Below are 20,665 nucleotides of genomic sequence, written 5' to 3'. Positions count from 1 at the left end.
CAGGGATGGTGGTTCTGTTCACATGACATGCTTAAAAGTCATGATTGGGAGCCAGTGTTTACAATGACTTTCAGAACTGATATAGAAATACCCCTACTCTCTTGCCCCTCCAAACTGATAATTTTGGTAGCAACCACAATCCAACAGATCCTTAAACCAACCATGAGACCAACCACTAATGCTCTCAGGCAATTGGAGGAGGGTAAAAATTCCACAGGGAAACCAGTTTTTTAATCCATTCAAGGAGCTAGAGAGTGGATCAGCATGTTTGGGACCCTAGGTTCCATCCACAGCACTGTACAATTAGTATATAAAGTATCTCAGGAAGATTACCTGAAATAAATTTCATATCATAACTAGAACATTAATTGTAGAAAACCTTATTTCTGAATGAAACAAGAAGCTCAATGCATCTCAAAACAAAAAGAACCACCCAGGCACATCACAACCAAATCGCCAAAACTAATGAAAACCAGGATCTTTCTCTATGTATGTTTTACATATTTATTTTTATTTTATATATATGAAGGGAAGTCAACCTGAATGTATGCTTGTGTACCACATATGTGCAGTGCTCTCAGAGAGAGACCAGAAGGTGCTGGATCTTTAAGACTGGATTTAGAGACAACTATGAGCTGCCATTTGAGGGCTGGGAATTGAACCTGGGTCCTCTAGAAAAGCAGCCAGTGCTCTTAACTGCTGAGCCATCTCTGTAACACTAAACCAGGGTCTCTTAAAAGCAACGAGAGAAAAAAGATAAAACTGCCATGAGGGCCGATAAAGTAAGTACACAAACGCCTTTACAGTTAAGCAACAGAAGGGCATGAGAAGATCTATCTGAGAGGGTGGGTTCCTCCGCATGGAAGGAAGCGACTCCTATCACCTTGCTGCCCATGTGAACCCTCATCCATTTCTAATTCATTTGAGCTAATGCAGTCTTATTTTTAAAAAGCTACTGTTGGGGCTGGAGGGCTGGAGACATGCCTCAGCAGTTAAAAACACTGGTTGCTCTTCCAGAGGTCCTGAGTTCAATTCCCAGCAACTACATGGTGGCTCACAGCCATATAGAATAAGATACGATCCCATCTTGTTGAGTGCAGGCATACATGCAGGCAGAACACTGTATATATAATAAATAAATAATTCTTTAAAAAAAAACTTACCAGAGGATAGCTTTTTTCTGGAAATGTTACTGTTGGGCTAGTGAGATTGCTCAATGGGTAAAACACTTATCACCAGGCCTGATAACTTGATTTTGATCCCCAGGAGCCACATGATAGAAGGAAAGAGCCACTTTCTCAACCAACTGTATTCTGACAACTCATATCATATATTCATGAGCATAGAGACACACACAAATGCAAATAGATAGATAGATAGATAGATAGATAGATAGATAGATAAATGATTTTGAAAAAAGTTTTGGTCAGGCCCTGGGGATGTAGCTCAGTTCACAGAGTGTTTACCAAGTGTGCAAGTGGCCCTGGGTTTACTCCCCACCAGTAGTGGCCCATGCCTTTCATTTCCTATGTGGGACGGGACGTGGAGGCAGGAAGATCAGAAATTCAAGGTCATCCCTCAGCAAAGTGAGTTTGAGGTTGGCCTAGGATACATGATACTTTGTCCGAAAATTAATAAATCAATTAATGAAAACATTTTTAAACTACCTTTAAAAGATACTATCAAATGTACCCTAGGTACAAAATTAAGGCAGTCAATGGATGATGGGACATCTGGTGCAGCTAAAGACAAAGTCATTGGAGTTGCAGAGGTCTCCAGAGATAGCGAAGGAGGAAAGTAGCTGTTTCCTACCTTGGAATGTTGAGTTCAATAGTCAGGGGCAAAGGATGACCATCAGTTCTTGAAAGCACAGTACCCAGCTATTGGCTGGGCTTCATGTATGTTTGAGACCAGGCTTTCCTTACAGGAAAGTGAGTTTAACCTGACTTGAAGCTACAAAAGATGGGTATAAGAAAGGTTTGGGAATAATGATCACCAGTAACAAGAGGAAGGGTGGCAGAGAAAACGCTGTTAGGTAGGCCCACCCCTACTGGGGTTGAGTAGGGATTTGGCTGACATGACAAGACCATGAAGACCATATGGAAACTGCTTTGCAGATCCCCTAGCATCTGCTCTGACTTTGGCTAGGGAACCTGCACACACATCTCAGGGTGACCACTGAATTCTGTACTTATGCTGACCTAGCAGTTCTCCCAGGGCTCTGTGGCCTGGTTGTGTTTGCTTACTTCTCGGGTCTTACTTAGTTCCTGGTCTGCGCTAATTGGGCTAAATGTGATACCTACTATCCCTCCTACAGAGGAAGCCTGGGAGGTGCTTGTTGGACTGAAAGGACTTTGTGGTCAGTATATAGGAGGGCCCACCATAGTGAGCTGTTCTTCCTCCCAGCCTAGTCATGCCTTACACCAATCCTGCTTCCCCCAAAATATGCAAAAGGACTGAAACTTCATCCACCACCTCAGACACATCAGCCTTGTTCTCTTTGCTGTGACCAGTATGAGGACACAGGAGGGAAACATCAAAGCTGTGTTTGATGCCCCTCCCTGCATGTAACCTTGACAAAGCCACTAGTCATTGGTGGCTATTTAACTTTTATTAATCGACAAGTGAGAATATCACAGGAAGGCAGAAAACAGTTTGTGGAGAAAAACTTGTCAGAAAAAAAAAAAGGTCAGCAGAAGGCCAATGTGAGGAAAGCCAGTACAGGGAGAGACAGGGCACAACTTTCCTCCAGCACTGCTTGGCACTGTTAGAGATGAATTGTATCCACCTCCAAATTCCTGTATCAACCCACCCAACCACCACTATTTCAGAGAGTGACTGTATTTGGAGGCAAGGTTTATTCAGAAGTAATTAAGTTGAAATAAGGTCATTAGGATGGACCCTAATTTCAATATGATCAGTGTCCTTATAAGACATAATTTGGGCACAGAAACACACACAAACTAAGTGGACAAGCCCAAAAGAGAGAGACCTACCTACTACAGACTTATTTTCCACAGCCCTCAGAAGGAAACAACCTCTCCATAATTTGATCTCAGACTATGAGGGAATTTGTTGTTATCTGAACTACCTGGTATAGGATCCTGCTATAGTATAGAAGCTCAAACAATGATTATAGTATAAGCAGGCTTTGTATGGATGTGTCTGCCTTTGCCCACCTGAAAGATGGGAAGATAATCCAAGTATCTTTAGTAAACTGCTTCCACACAGCTTAGGAGAAACAGGGCTCCCAACAACCACTCGATGTAACCACGGAGCATCCAGGTCCTAAAATGATCATGGCCTGTTGGGCATAGAAAAAGGTCTTGGGGCCTGGGCTCTAAGCAACCTGCCTCTCGTGGTATATGAGATCTATGTTCTTCTCTGCCTCAGTTTTATTTATCTGATAAAGGACCCAGAGGAATAGTTCTTAATTCATAGACTGCCAGGAGCCCTATTAGTTTAATGCACATAAAGTTCTTAGAAAAGCACTGTGAGCCATATACTCATTATTGTTGTTGTTGTTGTTATTATGAGCCTTTCCTTTTGTTGTTATTGGAAAGTGTCTGTGCAGAAATTCTAAACTGCTGGCTCTTGGCAACAGCAGCACAGAGACCTCACAGCCCCATCCCCCGCTTGGGTGAGGCTGGAGAACACTGAGTTGATTGTATCACTAGAGGCCATATGAGGTTGGCCTGGTCTCCTTTCCAACACACAGGCAAGGTTTCAAAAAGGGACAAATAGCAGTGTGGGCCTGGGGCTGTAGGAAGCCTGCCATGCCACACAGCAGCCTGCTAGGTCCTGTGTAAGGCAGACTCAGATAGTTGGGTACAGAGAGTACTGGTGGGCAGGGAAGAAGGAGGAGGAGGTAGTAGGAAGTGATCATCCCTGAGTTCTGTGTGTTACAAGTTTATAATGCACTAACACTTGGAGACAGGTGCAGTTTAATTCTCCTATGTCTCTATGCACTCTTTTGTTCCCAGCTTCCCTCTGTTTGAGACTGTCTCCTCCGTTCCGGTGGCTCTCAGCCGCTAGGCAGCCAGTGGGGAGCTCTTGTCACTGTCACTAGCCTGGTGTTTGAAGGTCCTGCTGCAGAGATGATTGGATCACAGCCTCCTCCTCATCCTAAAGTTCTCCAGAAATTTTACACACAGGGGACACCTGGTAATGACTGGAAATATTTTAGAGTGTCCCAACCAGAGGGGTTGCTATGTAGATGCAGGTGAGGGGAACTGTTAAACATCCTATACTACCACCACTATAAAGAACCTTGCAGTTCCAACAGGGTGTGATGGTGTATGACTAATACCAGTATTTGGAAGACTAAGGCAGGGCCACTGTAAATGTGGTGCCAGCCTGGGATACAAGTATGAGAGCCTGCCTCTAAAACAGCAGAAATAAAACAACTACACAGCCTCAAATATGTATAGTGTCAAGTTGAGAAACTCTGGCCTAGACACATAACATAGATGCAAGGAATAGTTGATGGATTAAAATGCTATTAAAGGGATTGGAGGGATGGCTTGGTGAGGAAAAACACATGCCATGTAATGTGAGGACCTGAATTGAAATTGCCAAACACACATAAAAGCCAGATACACAGCACAAACATCTTAATGCAAGCATCTATAACCCCAGCACTCCTATAAGAAGATTAGCGATGGATACAGGAGAATCACTAGAAGATTTTAGGCCAGCTAACCTGGTGAATGCAGTAGAAAAACAACAAAGACCCTGTCTCAAACAGGGTGGAAGGTGAGGCCCCACAACAAAGGTTGCCCTCTGACCTCTATTGATATACCCACATTCACACACATGAGTATACCTTTTTTTGCATGCACACACACACATGCACATATGAGTGTCCATGCACACATGCTCAAAATAAAAATAAACTACAATGTTGTTGAGATATTGAATGGAGGAGTGAATGGAAATTGAGGTTCGTTTCTTATGGGGATGCTTTTGCAGTATTCATATTAATGGTCTTTTCTTAGGCATCAATGAATTTGTGTTTTAAGTGTTTATTTTTTAAATTATATGTATGGGTTTGTGTCCATGTGGGGCATGTGCACTTGAGTGCAGGTACTCACCAAGGCTGGAAGAAGGCATTGGATCTCATATAGATGAAATTACAAGTAGTTGTGAGCTTCCTGGTGTGAGCGGGGAACCCTGACCTTGGCTCCTCTGGAAGAACATTACTAGTTCTTAATCATTAAGCCATCTCTGCAGCCAACTGCACCGTTTTGTTTATGTTTGCTTGCTGTTATTTTTGTTGTTTGAGGCAATGTCAAACTATACAGCTTAAGGTGGCCTGGAACTCATTATGTAGCCCAGGCTAGCCTCAAACTGTCAGTCTTCCTGCCACCGCCTCCAGCATATAACTTTGGTTGGCACCAAACCACTGTTCAAGGAGTACCTTCTCCAAGCTCACAGCACTGAAGAAGACAGACATATGTCTACCCTCACAGACTGGAAAAAAATTTAAAAAGACACCTCAATTGTTCATCCATAGCTCTATCAAAACTGGTTGCTTGATCTTAGGCAAGTCATTCAGCTCCTCTGGACATCTAGTTCTCAGATAAAAATTACAGAAATTGTTTTGACTTTGGAGTTTTCTTCTAACATCTAAACACTATAAGTTTCATCTCAGAGAAATGTTTCTCCCTTTGAAATTTTCTAGTAATATAATACCATTTTCATTGATTAGAAAAGAGTACCTAATCCACATGTCTATCAATCATCATCAGTGCGGTAAATTCCTGTACTGACCACGAGATGGAATGTACTGGGGATGTGTGGATGTAAATTAATCCTCAAACGACAGCTAAAGAAATGGAGCTGTCAAGTAATCAGGTGCTCTAATTTTACCTTTGTTATTTTTTCCTTTTGAGACATGATCCAAGCTACTCTGGAAATCATTTAATGCTGGTCTCAAACTCTTCACAATCCTCTGCATCAATCTCCTTAGTACTGGGATGACAGGCATGAGGCACCACACATGGCTACCTGATTTTATTTCTTATGGTGCTATTCACAAGATAATGAAATGAGTCGGGCCATGGTGGTGCATGCCTTTAATCCCAGTACTTAGGAGGCAGAGACAGGCAGATGTCTATGAGTTCGATGCCGGCCTGGTCTACAGAGCATGTTCCAGGATGGGCTCCAAATCTATACAGAGAAACCCTATCTCTAAAAACAAACAAGGGCTGGAGAGATGGCTCAGTGGTTAAGAGCATTGCCTGCTCTTCCAAAGGTCCTGAGTTCAATTCCCAGCAACCACATGGTGGCTCACAGCCATCTGTAATGAGGTCTGGTGCCCTCTTCTGGCCTCCAGACATACACACAGACAGAATAATATTGTATACATAATAAATAAATAAATTTAAAAAAAAGAAAAACAAACAAACAAAAAAAAAAAAGAAAATGAAAATGAAATCAATCACTGCTATAACAGAGACAGATTTCTAAGGCATATAAAACAAAAGAGCTAGATGTAAAAGTGTATTTTATGATTCCATCTGTGAAATTCAAGAATAAGCAAACCTGTGCTAATAGGAACCAAAATGGCAGTGGCCACTCCAGCAAATGGGACAATATAGTGTCCTTGGAAGGTCTAGTAATGGTCTGTATGGGTGTACAAAAACTAATGGAAGTAATATTTCTGAATCTGACTTTGTGTATATTCATTTTTTAAATTTTTTTTGGATTTATTTATTTTATGTGTATGTGGTTTTGCCTGCATATGTGCGTGTGTACCACCTGTGTGATCCTGCTGCTCGTAGAGGTCAAAAGAGTGTGAGACTCCCTGGTACGAGAGGAAGCAAACCCGAGTCCTGTATAAGAGCAACAAGTACTCTTAACTACTGAGCTATATCTCCAGCTCCAATTTCATGCATACCGTTTGTCAAGACAGCGGAGAAATGAGGTAAGGGATGATATATTATGTAGATGGGTGTGTCTGCACAAGCATTTTCTGAAATCGTGTATAACCAGATTATCTATGGTTGGTTGCCTTGGGAAATGAAGTAGGGGGACAAGAATGTAAGAGAACTAAGTGGTCTCTGTGTAACCTTGAAATTATCACCAAGTCCATAAATTACTATTTCATCAAAATAATTATCATTCTTCATTAATATATAATTCACATCATGATCTTAAAAGAAGCCCAGCCTTGCATATGAGAAAGAAAAATGTCTTTTGGGCTGCTTCTGAAAACATAGTTAAGCAAAGACTGATGATGAGACTTTCCCATGTCCAACACAGCCACTGGATGAGCAGGGAGGGGCATGCTACAAGGCTCTGAAAGTAATACAGTTAGGAGAATAATTCTTCTGCCTTCTACTTAAATACATATTAAAGAGATCTCAAAAAAAGCACTAAACATGAAAACCAAAAAAGGAAATTGCCTTTACCATGGCATTTTATTTCTAAGTACTTCAACAAGCGTCTCCAAAATGTAAGATCCCTGACCAATAAACATATGTATGAACTACTCATTGCTACTTAACAAATTACTCAAAACACAGTAGTAGGAAATAAGCATGTCTTTTCTCACTGTGTGTCCTACTTTCCTTTCCTGCTGCTGTGATACAATACCCTGACTAAAGCAACTTCAAGGGAGAAGGGGTTTATCTGGCATACAATTCTAGATTACAGTCATTACATCATTGCAGAGAAGTCAAAGCAACAGGAACTTGGAGCAGCTAGTTACCTCAACAGTCAAGTGCATGGAGACAATAAAAGCATGAATATTTGTTGCTCAGCTAACTTTCTCTACTTCAATACAATTTAGGAACCAAACTCTGGCAATGGTGCTGCCCATAGTGGGCTAGGTCATTTTACATCAATTAATGCAATCAAAACAATCTCCCCACATGCCTACTGGTCAACCCAATCTAGACAATTCCTCGTTGAGATTCTTTCTATATGATACTGATTGTGTCACATTAACAATTAAAACTATCACAGTGTTTGACAGATGAATCTGCATGTATCTTAGCTAAGTGCCTAAGCCCCAGGTCTCTCAGAAGACTGCCACAATCTCAATCCTCAGCTGGGTCTGACAGATCTGTTGCCAAGTACACCCATGCTACAATTGGTTCTGGCTCCCAACAAGATGCAGAAATTCTCATGACACGGCAACCCCCCCCCCCCCCCCACACACACACCTGCGCTGGAGTGACTCAAGAGAGAGAACACATACCCAAAACTGACATTTCAGTTCTTCCTAGCCTAGTTTCAGAAGTGCCATGTCGGAGCCATTTTATATCCATGTGAGTCACTAGGTGTGGCCCAACTGCCAAGGGAGGATTATGCAAGATTGTACCCAGCAGGGTAAGTCTCAGATTCATTTTACTAAATCAGCACTGGTCTCCTTGGATCATCTGATCTTCAAGTGCCCCCCGCCCAGATGACTATTGTATGTTTGTTCAGGCTGGGATCCAATCAAGGGCCACAAATTTTATTAGGTTCTTTGGTCTCTTAGGTATCAATTGATGATGAACAGCCTTGTGAATATTAGAATCGTCATTCTAATTTGCTTTTATTTATTTTTATTTTGCTTTTTGTGTCAGGCCAGCACCTAATTACAAATGCTATGCAAGCATCCCTCTCCTCTTCCCTCAGAAACTGTAAATGATAACCTCCAATAAAGAAAGCTCTCACATTTATAACTCATGAATACCCAATATGATGATTTCAAATCAAGGGCTCCATATCGAACCTACCATAAGAAAACAAACTCTGGAATGTAAGAGCTGGAAAAACATCTAAAGGACATCTATGGACTGAGGCTATGGCTCAGTGGTAGTGTGCTTACCTAACATACAATAAACAAACCTAGATTCTACTCCCAATACCATGGTGGAAAAAAGAATAAAGCTGTCATCTAAATCAGTAGCTCCTAACCAGGGTCAGTGGAATCCTTAAGCAGGTGGCAATGTCTGGTGACATTCTGGCTTGTCATAGAAGGAAGAAAGAGTTTCATACTGGCATCTGTAGGTGGAGGCCACAGACTAGGCTAAACATCCTACAATGAATTGGATGCCCCTCATAGCCATCCTAAAGTTAAGAAACCATATACCAGATAACTTTGTTTCTTTCAGAATGAGAAAGCTGAGGCCTGAAAGGATAATGGTGATTATTCAAGGTTATACAGCTGCAAAATCAGAAGTAGATCCAAGTGTCTATTCCACCTTCCTCCAACACCTGCTTTGCTTTGTCAAGAGTTGGTTTGGAAGAAGAAAGGGTGGGATCTGAAGGTGCTTTGTTTTTGCTGTTAGACATGGAATCCAGGGTCTCTCAAATAGCTATAATACTGGCTAATCTTAATGTTCGTAGCTAACGCAAACCAAAGGAGGAAAATCACAATAAATACATCACTGAACGAATGACACACAACCTATCAGGATATCCCAAAGTCTGAACAAAATGCCATCTTTAATTATCAATTTGAATAGCACTGTTTCACCAAAGTTGCTACTGGATAGAATTCTTCAGAGGGTAAGTTCCAGTGCAGGTGACTGATGCCTCCCTTCTAGAGACGTCAGGTTTTCAAAGAGAATGTTAATTCGCCTCCCTAGGGTGCCCACACACGTCCTGGCCACAGACCAGAAGAAAGGAATGTAAACAGGGTTGTTGAGAAAGAAGGCATTAAAATCCCCACCCCCCACATGCACATACAGGCTGTCATGCTGGGACTGAAGTCACCTGACCCCTCCATCTGCCGCTGAGTCATCAAGCCCCTTCCTTCAGCGAGCTAATTATGCAGCTAAGCAATTAAGAAGAATGCTGGAAATTCTGAAGGTCTGGGTTATCTCCAACCTCCAGCATTCGCTAAGTACCATTTTGTTCTTAGAGATATAGCCATGTTTTACAGTGGCCCATTATCTTTGCAAACCGTATTTTATTGTATTTTATTGAATGCTGTTATTTTTAAATCTACTGAAAACACCTGCCTGGAAAAAAATAGGTTTAAATGCTGGAACCTTGCAAAATAATGCTAAACAATTTTGACTGCACATCTGGCCTTGATATTGCAGCTAAGAAGTTGCCATTCCCTATCAAGTTTTTGCTTTGAATAAAATTAGGCTCACTGCTGAGAGGCAACCTCTGAGAAAAGAATTAATAAAGATATCTTTATTGAGCCAGCACTATGACAGAAGGAAAATGGTTTATGGTTATCTTTTCAAAGCAGCTTTTGCTCTTGGTCTCTGTCCTTAGAAAGCATGTGTAGTAGTCAGTTAAAATTTTTCTTCCCTTCCTTGCAAGAGGCTCTTATCTTTCTGTCTGGCCCCTGCCCATTTTCTGCAAGTGAACACGCCAAAACCCAACTCACGCTTGCACCTGCACCAGGCCACTCCCAGCAAAAGCACCAGGAGGAAGCAGCTGTGGACAGCAGGCAAAGGCCCCACTTTCGGTTTTAGGGGGAGCAGCCAGGGCAGCAGACCACCCACCCAGGATCTGCCTGAAGCGTCTGCACTGTTGGGAGCGCCAGGAAAGGCATCCAGGCACCACGCACCCCTTACCTGCAGTGCCGCATCTTGCAGCGTGGCCGTCCACCTGGACAGCATCCTAGAGCATCCTTTCTTCAGCACGTCTGCTGCGAGTGTTGTGACGTCATCCGGAGGCGGGCTCCACGCTGCCACGTGATGTCTTTGGAGTCCTGCCGCTGTGAGCAAGACAGGAGGGGGTCGGAGGGTGGGTGGGAAGACCCTGCATGTTCCAAAAGAGGCAGGTAACAGTTAATATGACCTCCTTTCAGGGTGTTTGTCTTGATGCCTGTCTATTGCTTGGTCTTGTTGGGAAAGTTAGGGGAAACAGTACACAGGAAGAATTAACATTATTACAGGTTCCAAACATATAATAGGATTTCAAAAACAGCTAGCAATAAGGAGATTATTGTGGAAAGGAACACAATCTGGTGTTCTGTTTTATCAGATGCAATAGAGAAATATGTTTTATAAAAATCAAAATGAAACCCGAAATATACCATGCATGAACACATAGCATTTGAAGTTTGGTGTTCCAAATTATATAGTCAAATATTACGCTCAGGCAGTTCCTGATGGAATATTCTTCAAACTGGACCGATGGCTGATACTTTGAATTATTCTCACTAGCTGCATTACATTAGTCTCATTTGCTAAGGGGAAAAAACAGTGGCATCACGCATTAATACTACTTTCTGTAATCTTCGATTAATTAAAATAAAACACTGAGAGAACACAACTGTATTTATGTTTATTTTTTCCTAACTCCTGGCTAAGACATTTCATCTCTTGAGCACAAATTTGTTGAAAACAACTCATTATTTCAAGTTGTCTGATTTTTCGGACATTCTGAAAAAGCAAGTCACTTTACTATTACAATGTACGTTGTCAACATTTTTTGCATTCCCAGTGAAACAATCTTTCCTTAAAGGCTTTAGAATATTCTCTGATCAGTTCATAAATTGGAACTAGTACATTCAGAACTTAGAGCAGTTCATGTATAAAATCTTACTTGTTTGCCAAACCACATAAACGTTGTGAAAGGGTAGTGATAGACGCTCTTTTCATTCCTATCGCAATTTCACAGGGATTGTTTTAAGTGTAAATCACAATTATAACATTCCTTTTGATCACTCTCCTGAAAGGAACGTTAAATAGATTGCTTAACAAGCAGGCATGAGTTAAGTTTGCTGGCCACTTATTCCACCTGCTTTTTTCCCCTTCTGTATTTAACCCTGTCCCCTTTACCACCATTGCCTCGAGATTAGCCACATTTCTGCTCACAGGGTCAAACTCTAACTTAGATTAAATACAGCCCTTGCCTCTATCAGCCCTCTATTATTTTCAAGATCGTATGTTTTTAAATTGACAGCGGTGGTGTGGATTTCTAGGTCACTGCTCTCAGGTTTGTTTCTGAGTGACAAAGAACTTACCTTTATAGTTGTGAGGTTCTTGATACACAAAGCCAAATTGCTACTGCAATCTCTGACTCCTTTGGGTTGAGGGTCTGAAGCACAAGGAAACTGACAAGTTCATTTCCCTGCCAGAGGCAAATGTCGATTTCAGCCTCAGGCTCACAGAGGGCCCAGTTGGCAGTCTGGCAGTATCACATGTTCTGCTCAGCCACTCAGCCCAGTCCTGCCCTCCTGACCACCCCTGGCTCTGGAAGGTACTTCGTAATGTGGGCGGCCTTTCTAACCTTGGTGGAAAGGTGTCTAGGGAGAACCTATTTCTGCAATACAGGAAGCCCCACCTCCGGTGACGGGTGCTCTCTGCTAGCCGTTTCCCGGGGTGGGGGCAGGGATAGAGAACTGCAGTGCAAGTAACTCACCCTTGCTGCTCACAGCCTTCCTTTGTGTTCGGCTTGGCTGAAATGAGTAAACCTTCCTCATCTGGGGACATATTTTTTTAAACAAGTTAGTTTCACCTTCTCTTTTTCCAGGTGATTGCTCAACTGAAAGTAAATACACAGACACACACAGTCCCCATATATACACACTTTCTGTCTGTTACACATATATACAGACTTTCTGTCTCTCTCTCTCACACACACACACAGTCCCCATACATACACACTTTCTGTCTGTTACACATATATACAGACTTTCTGTCTCTCTCTCTCACACACACACAGTCACCATACATACACACTTTCTGTCTGTTACACATATATACAGACTGTCTCTCTCTCTCTCTCTCTCTCTCTCTCTCTCTCTCTCTCACACACACACACACACACACACACACACACACATTCCGTCTTTCTCTTACAGGCACACACACACCACCACCACCACCACAACAACAACAACAACAAAAACAGACCTAAAATGGGACTGTGGATTTACAACAGAATGAAATAACTGTTGTAATATCTTCTAAGCTCAAATTTAAAAAAAAAGGAATAAAAGGTACTATGATTTTAGATACTTAGAGAGAAAAGGACATTTGTACTAGGTTAAATGGAACACAATGAGGTTCCAAAACATTATGCAGCAAGTGATTTATCTGTTGCATGTGGATGTAATATACTTGCAGCTAGTTACATACAAACTTTTATATATGAACATGGAAAGTAATTAAGACTAAGTCACCAAATTATCAAAATGTGGCAATTCACTGGCAAATAGGATTAAGAGTGTTTTAGTTTTCTCCTCCTCCTCTTTCTTCTCCTTCTTTTCCTTCTTTGCTATGCAATCTCATTTCTCCACAGTGACAGAGCTTTATAGCAAGAGAAGGATGCAGAATACACACTTGGAGCTAATTTTTGATGCATGGTTCTTATTTGAAGAATCTCCAGTGCTACACACAAAACTTGAAGGAAACAATCTCAGTCCTACTCTGAAGTTTTATCTGTCAGGGACTCTAACCATGCTTCTCATTTTACACTGGAGAGAAAGAAGAGGGGAGGAAGAGAGTGAAAGAGAAAGAGTTGATGGGCTCAAAACTTTTCTTCAGTAGCCATGGAAGCACAATTAGGATCTGATTTCTAGATCCCAATGTTCTCTTCACATATTTGGAATTTCGTGATACGAAATCTTTTTACACTTTCCTCCTCTTCATTATCTGCTATATTTCCAGAAACAATACACAACACTCATAATAACACTGTGATTGTTGTTCAGTTTGCCATGTTTTATTTTGTTTTGTTTTGAGACAAAATCTCACTCTGTAGCTAAGGTTGCCTCTTGAGTGTTGTGAGCCACCTTGCACAATGAGAACACTGGTTCTTAGTGGGAATAACGTTGCCCTTTATCCCCTAGGGATATTTTCAGCTGCCTACTGAGGCACTGTAGGGACTAGTGTATTCCTGGCATCCAGTGGGTGGAGCTCAGAGACACAAGAGAAGAGGCCAAGGTGTGCAGAACCGCTGCCTATGACAGTAACTGATGTAGTCTCTTAAATATCAATAAGGCTAAGGGCCTCTGGGTTAGAATAGCTTATAAAGTGTGATTAGATGTCCCTGCCATTTTGAGGCATTTTTCCCTTGATAATGTGCTGGAGCCTCTGCTCTGTAATGAAACACTTACATGTCAACACAAGGGCATGAGGAAAGAATGACATACACCATCTCTGAAAGAGCCACAAAAAATGGTGCTTAGATTTCTGGTGAGTAGAACTCAGTGTCTGTCTTTCAGAGGCGGGTGAAAAAGTCTCAAGAGTTTTGGAATGTGTTAAATATGTTTTAATCATACATTTCTCAAGCACTCTTTTTTTTTTGTTTGTTTCGAGGTAGAGTTTCTCTGTAGCTTTGGAGCCTGTCCTAGAACATGCTCTGTAGGCCAGGCTGGCCTCAAACTCACAAAGACCCTTCTGTCTCTGACTCCTGAATGCTGGGATTAAAGGTATATGCCACCACCATCTGATCCAAGCAGTCTTACATACATGTGTCAAATATTCAGTACACTGAGCACATTTATCTTCAGGGTGCCTTTGATACATACTCTGCGGCGAACTTCTCGAACAGCGAGAAAGAACAACCACCACACGAGGATTCTTCTCAGATCACGTTTTATTGGAGTGCCTCTTGGTTGAGGGAGAGCAGGAAGCGAGCCCCGCCCCCCCCAGAGCACTAAAGCAGCTGCTTATATAGGAAGTAGGCACACGGGTCGCCCTGTGATTGGTTGCCACCATCAGCTGACACCAGACTGCATTGGGATAGGCCCAAGGGCCCTTATCCCCCACGCATGCTGGAAGCAGGGGACATGCAGCTCCCAAAGGCATAGCCATATATGGAGTTGTTTATTTCCAACGGGACAGGATGTCAGCGCCATCTTGTAATGGCGATTCTGTCCTGCTCCCTGCAGTGCTCTCAGGTATTATCAGTAATAGCACAGGGAGAATGCTATGACCTTGTCCTGCAGAAAAGACAAAAGGCAGCCTTGACATTGTCTCTTGCTCTCTAACCTGGAACTCTGTATAGTTAAACATGGACTCATGGGCCCTACTTCTCTCTACATGATATCCCTGCCCTGACCATCCACTCATTTCCTCTGTGAACCCACAGCTCCAGAGACCCTGACATGGTTTGCACCACATTAGACTCAAATCATTTGCTCACATCAGTCCTATAACTCTTGGAGAGCAAGAACTGGATCCACCTGCCAAAGAAAGTCCAACGTTCAGCACTACATCTACGTCGTACCAAGTTACACTAACTCAAATTTTGCACAAATTTCTTGAACTAAGAAGCTAGTAAGATGGCTCAAAGGTTAAGAATGCTTGATGCTCTTAAGCATAGGATCAAACTATGCCCTCTGAATGTGGCTGACAGTTGTATGGCTGGGGCAGACTGAGGGGCCACTAGCAGTGGCACTGGGATTTATCCCTACTGCTTGTACTGACTTTTTGGGATCCTATTCTCTTTGGATGTATACCTTGCTCAGCCTAGATATAGTAGGGAGGGCCTTGGACCTTCCACAAAGCAAGGTGCCTTACCATCTCTGAGGATTAGAGTGGGGTGTGGTGGAAGGGTGTGTGGAGGGAATGGGAGGAGGGGAGGGAGTGGGAATTTGGATTGGTATTTTTTTAAAAAAGAAATCTAATAAAAAAAGAAAAAGAAAAAAACAAACAAGCAAAAAAGAATGCTTACTGTTCTTGCAGAGGACCCCAGTTTCCAGCTCCTACATCTGGTGGTTCCAAACTGACTGCAACTCCAGCTCCAGAAGATCAGACCCTTCTTCTAAACTGTCTGCAGACACCCACACCCACATGTACACAACCAACACACATACATTTATACAGAATTAAAAGCAAAAAATAAATGTTAAAAATATTCACGATTGCCTGTTGGTGGTAGTGTATACCTTTAATCCCAGCACTTGGGAGGCAGAGGCAGATGGATTTCTGCGAGTACAAGGTCAGCCTGGTGTACAGAGTAAGTTCTAGGAAAGGCTCCAAAGTTATACAGAGGAAACCCTATCTTGAAAAAACAAAAAACAAAAAGAAAAAAAAAACAAAAATATTCCCAACCAAAAGTTAAAATCCAATAACATATGATATTGATACATTATGAATATATCACAATGTTACTTTTTGTGGTTTTTTGAGATAATCTCATATATCCTAGACAGTCCTCAAGATTGCTACGTATTTGAAAATGACCTTGAACTTCTGATCTTCTTTCCTCCCTCTCCCAGAGACTAGGATTGCAGGCGTGCATCACTGTACCCAGTACCTGTAGTGCTAAGGATCAAACCCATGGCTTTGTGCATGCTAAGCTAGCATTCTACCAATTGAGTTATATCCCCAGTCCTCTACGTGCTGTTTCTTCACATTTGCATAAATATTACTTTTCCCTTTTGTAAATAGGGGCAGTGTTATAGAATCTGCCTATGCTGGCTAGTTTTATGTCAACATGACACAAGTTAGAGTTATCTGAAAGGCAGGAACCACAATTGAGAAAATGCCTCCATAAGATCAGGGTGTAAGGTGTTTTTTAAAATAGTGATCAGTTGGGGAGGGCCTAGCCCATTGTGGCTGGTGCCATCCCTGGGCTGGTGCTCCTGGGTTCTACAGGAAAGCAGGCTGAGCAAGCCATATGAGTAAGCCAGTAAGCAACACTCCTTCACGGTGCTGAATCAGCTTCTGCCTCTAGGTTCCTGTCCTGCTGGAGTTCCTGTCCTGACTTCCTTCAGTGGTGAACAGTAATGTGAAAATGTAAGCCAAATAAACCCTTTTCTCCCCAAGTTGCTTTATCATGGTGTTTCATCACAGCAATAGTAACCCTTAAACACCACCATTTGGAGTTGTTGTGAGGCATAAGTGAACCACGGAGAAAGAGGAAGCAATGCCTTATTTTGCATGGGAGACATGAGGGGAAATGTATGTACCCATGTATAGAAATCTTCTGTATTTTCAACTAAGAGTTTTTTTAAAAAAATGTTTATTTATTTATTATGTATACAATATTCTGTCTACATGTGTGCCTACAGGCCAGAAAAGGGCACCAGACCCCATTACAGATGGTTGTGAGCCACCGTGTGGTTGCTGGGAACTGAACTCAGGACCTTTGAAGAGCAGGCAATGCTCTTAACCACTGAGCCATCTCTCCAAAGCCCCTAAGAGAAATTTTTAAGGGTACATCCACACCCACATGTGCACTTGTGCACACACACACATACAGCATGCCCAATTTATTTAGATGCCATTGTAAAACCGCATAAGTCCTTCTTAAGGGGACACAGGAAACATATAACCCCTAGTTTACTGGACATAACTGCTACCATTGCACAATAATTCAGACTCCTCAAACAAAAATGTATTTTTTTATATTTACTTAGTCTTCTGTGTTTTCATGTTGTGCCTACATGTATGTTAGAGCACCACATGCATAACTGTTGCCCTCAGAAGTCAGAAGAAGGTTTTGGATCCTCTGGGGCTGGAGTTATATGGAATTGTGTTGGAAATCAAACCCAGGTGTGCCTAAACATAGAACCATCTCCCCAGTCTTAAGCAGCATGTAATAAATTTTGGCATTTTCTGCATTATAAATTTTTGCATAATTTTTTTTTTGGTTTTTCGAGACAGGGTTTCTCTATGGTTTTGGAGCCTGTCCTGGAACTCACACTGTAGACCAGGCTGGCCTCGAACTCACAGAGATCCGGCTGCCTCTGCCTCCCGAGTGCTGGGATTAAAGGCATGCGCCACCACCGCCCGGCCATAATTTTTATTATTATTTTAAGCATATGGATTTTGTGACTGCATGTATGTTTGAGCACCACTTGCATGCCTGGCAAAGGCCAAAAGACAGCATTGGATACCTTAAAACTGGTTGTGAACTGCCCATGTGAGTACTGGGAATCAAACCCAAGTCTTTGGAAGCGCAGTCAGTGTTCTTAACTGCTGCTGAGCCACCTCTTGTATTAATTTTTACATTAACAAATAATACGATCTTTATGGATGCCTTTTGTGGTGCTCTAAAACTTTGCACCCAAATTTCAGTCATGTTTTTCTTTTTCTTCTTTTTTCCTTTATTTATTCATTTATTTTGTTTTTTTAAGACAGGGCATCTCAGCCCTAGCTGTCCTGGAACTCACTCTGTAGACCAGGCTGGTCTTGAACTCACAGAGATCCACCTGCCTCTGCCTCTTGAGTGCTGGGATTAAAGGTGTGCCCCACCACTAGGTGGTGCCTCTTGAGTAATTTTATACCTGGGTGCATTGTCTTGAATGAATGAATGAATCCTTCCCATCTAATTTGGTTCTGTATGTGTGATCAGAGTCTTAAAATATCTAGAGAAATACGTAAATGATGTGAAATGTAAGACTGTGCAATGCAGCCTATCTCGGGCATTCTGAGGGGTGTTTACAGATTATATTAAACATCTGAAAATTGTAGACTTGGACTATATTACTCCATTATCCACGTAGAGGGAATACCCTTATAGATGTGATAAATGACAGTCTTAAACACCCTGTTTTTCAGTAGAGTTCCTGTCAAGTTCATTGCTTATTCTAGGCTGCTTGAGGCAAAAACCTGCATAAATCATAAGAGTAAGAAAAGTGTTCTACCCCCCATATACCCCGTGACTCTACACTTCGAACTCTGTGGGTGGTAGTATCTCATTTTTTTTTTTGACGGCTAGGAAACTCAGATTGTGCTAATGCAACTCGCATCTCTCCCCTTTCCTTCTCTTTCTCCTTCCCTCCATCTCCCCCTTGGATTGAACCTAGTGACACACATGTACTAAGCCAAAATTTTACCACTGAGCTACAATTAGAGCCCTCTTCTTGACATTTTTAAAAACAATCTAACTTAGTTGTCCAGGTTGGTCTTGAACTCACTTTGTAGCCCATGCATGCTCTAAACTTCTAATACTCATGTCTCAGCCAGAGGGGCTGGTACGACAGTTATGCATCACCAAGTTTGGTTCAGAAAGCTGTCTTCTCCAATTGACATATGTATTGTAACATGTCTGTCAATTACAAACAACCCAGTTCTTCAAGATTAGAGCAGAAGCAGTCTTAGCTACAGCATTTCCTGACTCCCATAGAGTATATTGTTTCACCATGGCTGATTTTAAACTACTGTATGTGAAGTTGGAAATTGATACACAGTGGCCACCGCTACATACCATCTCCATTGCACAGGGACCACAGAAGTAACTGGGTTTTTATTTAGTTCTTTGACAATTTTGTGCATTTATATAATGCATTCTAGCTACAAAAGTAGGAAAAATCATCAGAAAGCTGTCCCCTAGTGAGGAAGTCCCTCTCCCAGTTTCATGACTTTTCATTTGGGTTTGTGACCTGATGTGGGAGGTGATGTATGCTGTGAATAAGTTTTATTGCCATTGGTTAATAAAGAAGCTGCTTTTGGCCAGTGGCTTAACAGAATATAAGCAGGCTGGAAGATATATATATATATATATATATATATATATATATATATATATATATAGAGAGAGAGAGAGAGAGAGAGAGAAAAAAATAGGCAGAGTCAGAGAGAAGCCATGTAGCTGCTCTGGAGACAGATGGGGGATGTCAGACAGAACTTTACCAGGTAAACCACAGCCATGAGGTGATTAATGGAGATTAATGGAGATGGGTTAGTTTAGAATATGAGCACTAGCTAGAAATATGCTTAAGTTATTGGCCAAATAGTATTGCAAATATTATAGTTTCTGTGTGATTATTTTAGCTCTGGGCAGCTGGGAATGAACAACCAGCATCCCCCAACAGTGACCCATGTAGTTTAACCAGGGCCATCTGTGAGAAGACTGGATTGGAAGTCAGTTGGGGTCAGCAGCGGGATATACACTACCAAGAGCAATGACTCCTACTCTCCAGGAAACTCTCCATAGAAAGGAGTTCAGCAGTGAAGGACAGGGGTAGCCCTTGGAGTATTTCCTCCCTTCATGCCTGCCTGTAGATGTACCCATTCTTTTTTTTTAATTTATTTATTTATTATACAATATTCTGTCTATGTGTATGTCTGCAGGCCAGAAGAGGGCACCAGACCTCATTACAGATGGTTGTGAGCCACCATGTGGTTGCTGGGAATTGAACTCAGGACCTTTGGAAGAGCAGGCGATGCTCTTAACCACTGAGCCATCTCTTCAGCCCGATGTACCCATTCTTGTGCGGACCTAGTGCAGTAGCCCACAGTTGTTGAATGTTCATGGCTACAGCAATTGTGTATTATCCAGAAGTTTGTGTTTCACAGTCCTTCTCTTATTTTTAGGATTTTACAGTCTTTTCGCTCCCCACTTCCACAGTGTTCCCTGAGACTGCAAATGTTATGCATGTCTTCTTTAGGGTTCAGTACTCCACTGTTATTTAGTCTCAATACCTTATGTAGCCATAAATCTATATTCACTTAGCAAAGTTCACTGGAAAGAGAGGCTTCTCTGAGATTCAGGATATATATGGTGCTTTAACATTATGTCAATTTATCTAAATGACAGAATTAAGGTTTTATTGCCCCCAAGTAAGGAGTAGCTCATTTAACCTAGAAAAAATGCTTCTTGTCTCAGTACTGTAAGGCAGAAATATGATTTTTTTTTCTGAATTTTACTGGCCAAGCATGCTGGTCACCAGCAGCAGTGGCTACTTATTAAGAAATTAGCTTAAATTATAAGTTAAAATTTAGTCCCCCATTCACAGTAGCTACATGTCAGGTGATTAACTATCACATGTGCTCCAGTAACTGTAATATTTTATTTGGGATCC

The 20,665-nt window shown here is 41.9% G+C and overlaps 1 protein-coding gene across 1 annotated transcript in view; it reads right to left on the bottom strand.

Moving 5' to 3' along the window:
- LOC121443098 (H(+)/Cl(-) exchange transporter 4-like) overlaps positions 1-10,605 on the bottom strand; it is a 66,506-nt gene extending 55,901 nt beyond the window's left edge. Inside the window, 1 exon segment of the mRNA XM_041644784.1 lies at positions 10,530-10,605. Coding sequence (XP_041500718.1) covers positions 10,530-10,543 — 14 coding nt within the window. The 5' untranslated portion in view covers positions 10,544-10,605.
- Positions 10,606-20,665: the final 10,060 nt, after the last annotated feature.

The sequence above is a fragment of the Microtus oregoni genome, unplaced genomic scaffold (assembly GCF_018167655.1).
Source record: "Microtus oregoni isolate MIOR12 unplaced genomic scaffold, Mior012 000099F_ref0000060, whole genome shotgun sequence".
In the NCBI taxonomy this organism is placed as follows: Eukaryota; Metazoa; Chordata; class Mammalia; order Rodentia; family Cricetidae; genus Microtus; species Microtus oregoni.
Note: the sequence above shows the minus strand (reverse complement) of the source record. Positions and strands in the feature narration are given on the sequence as shown.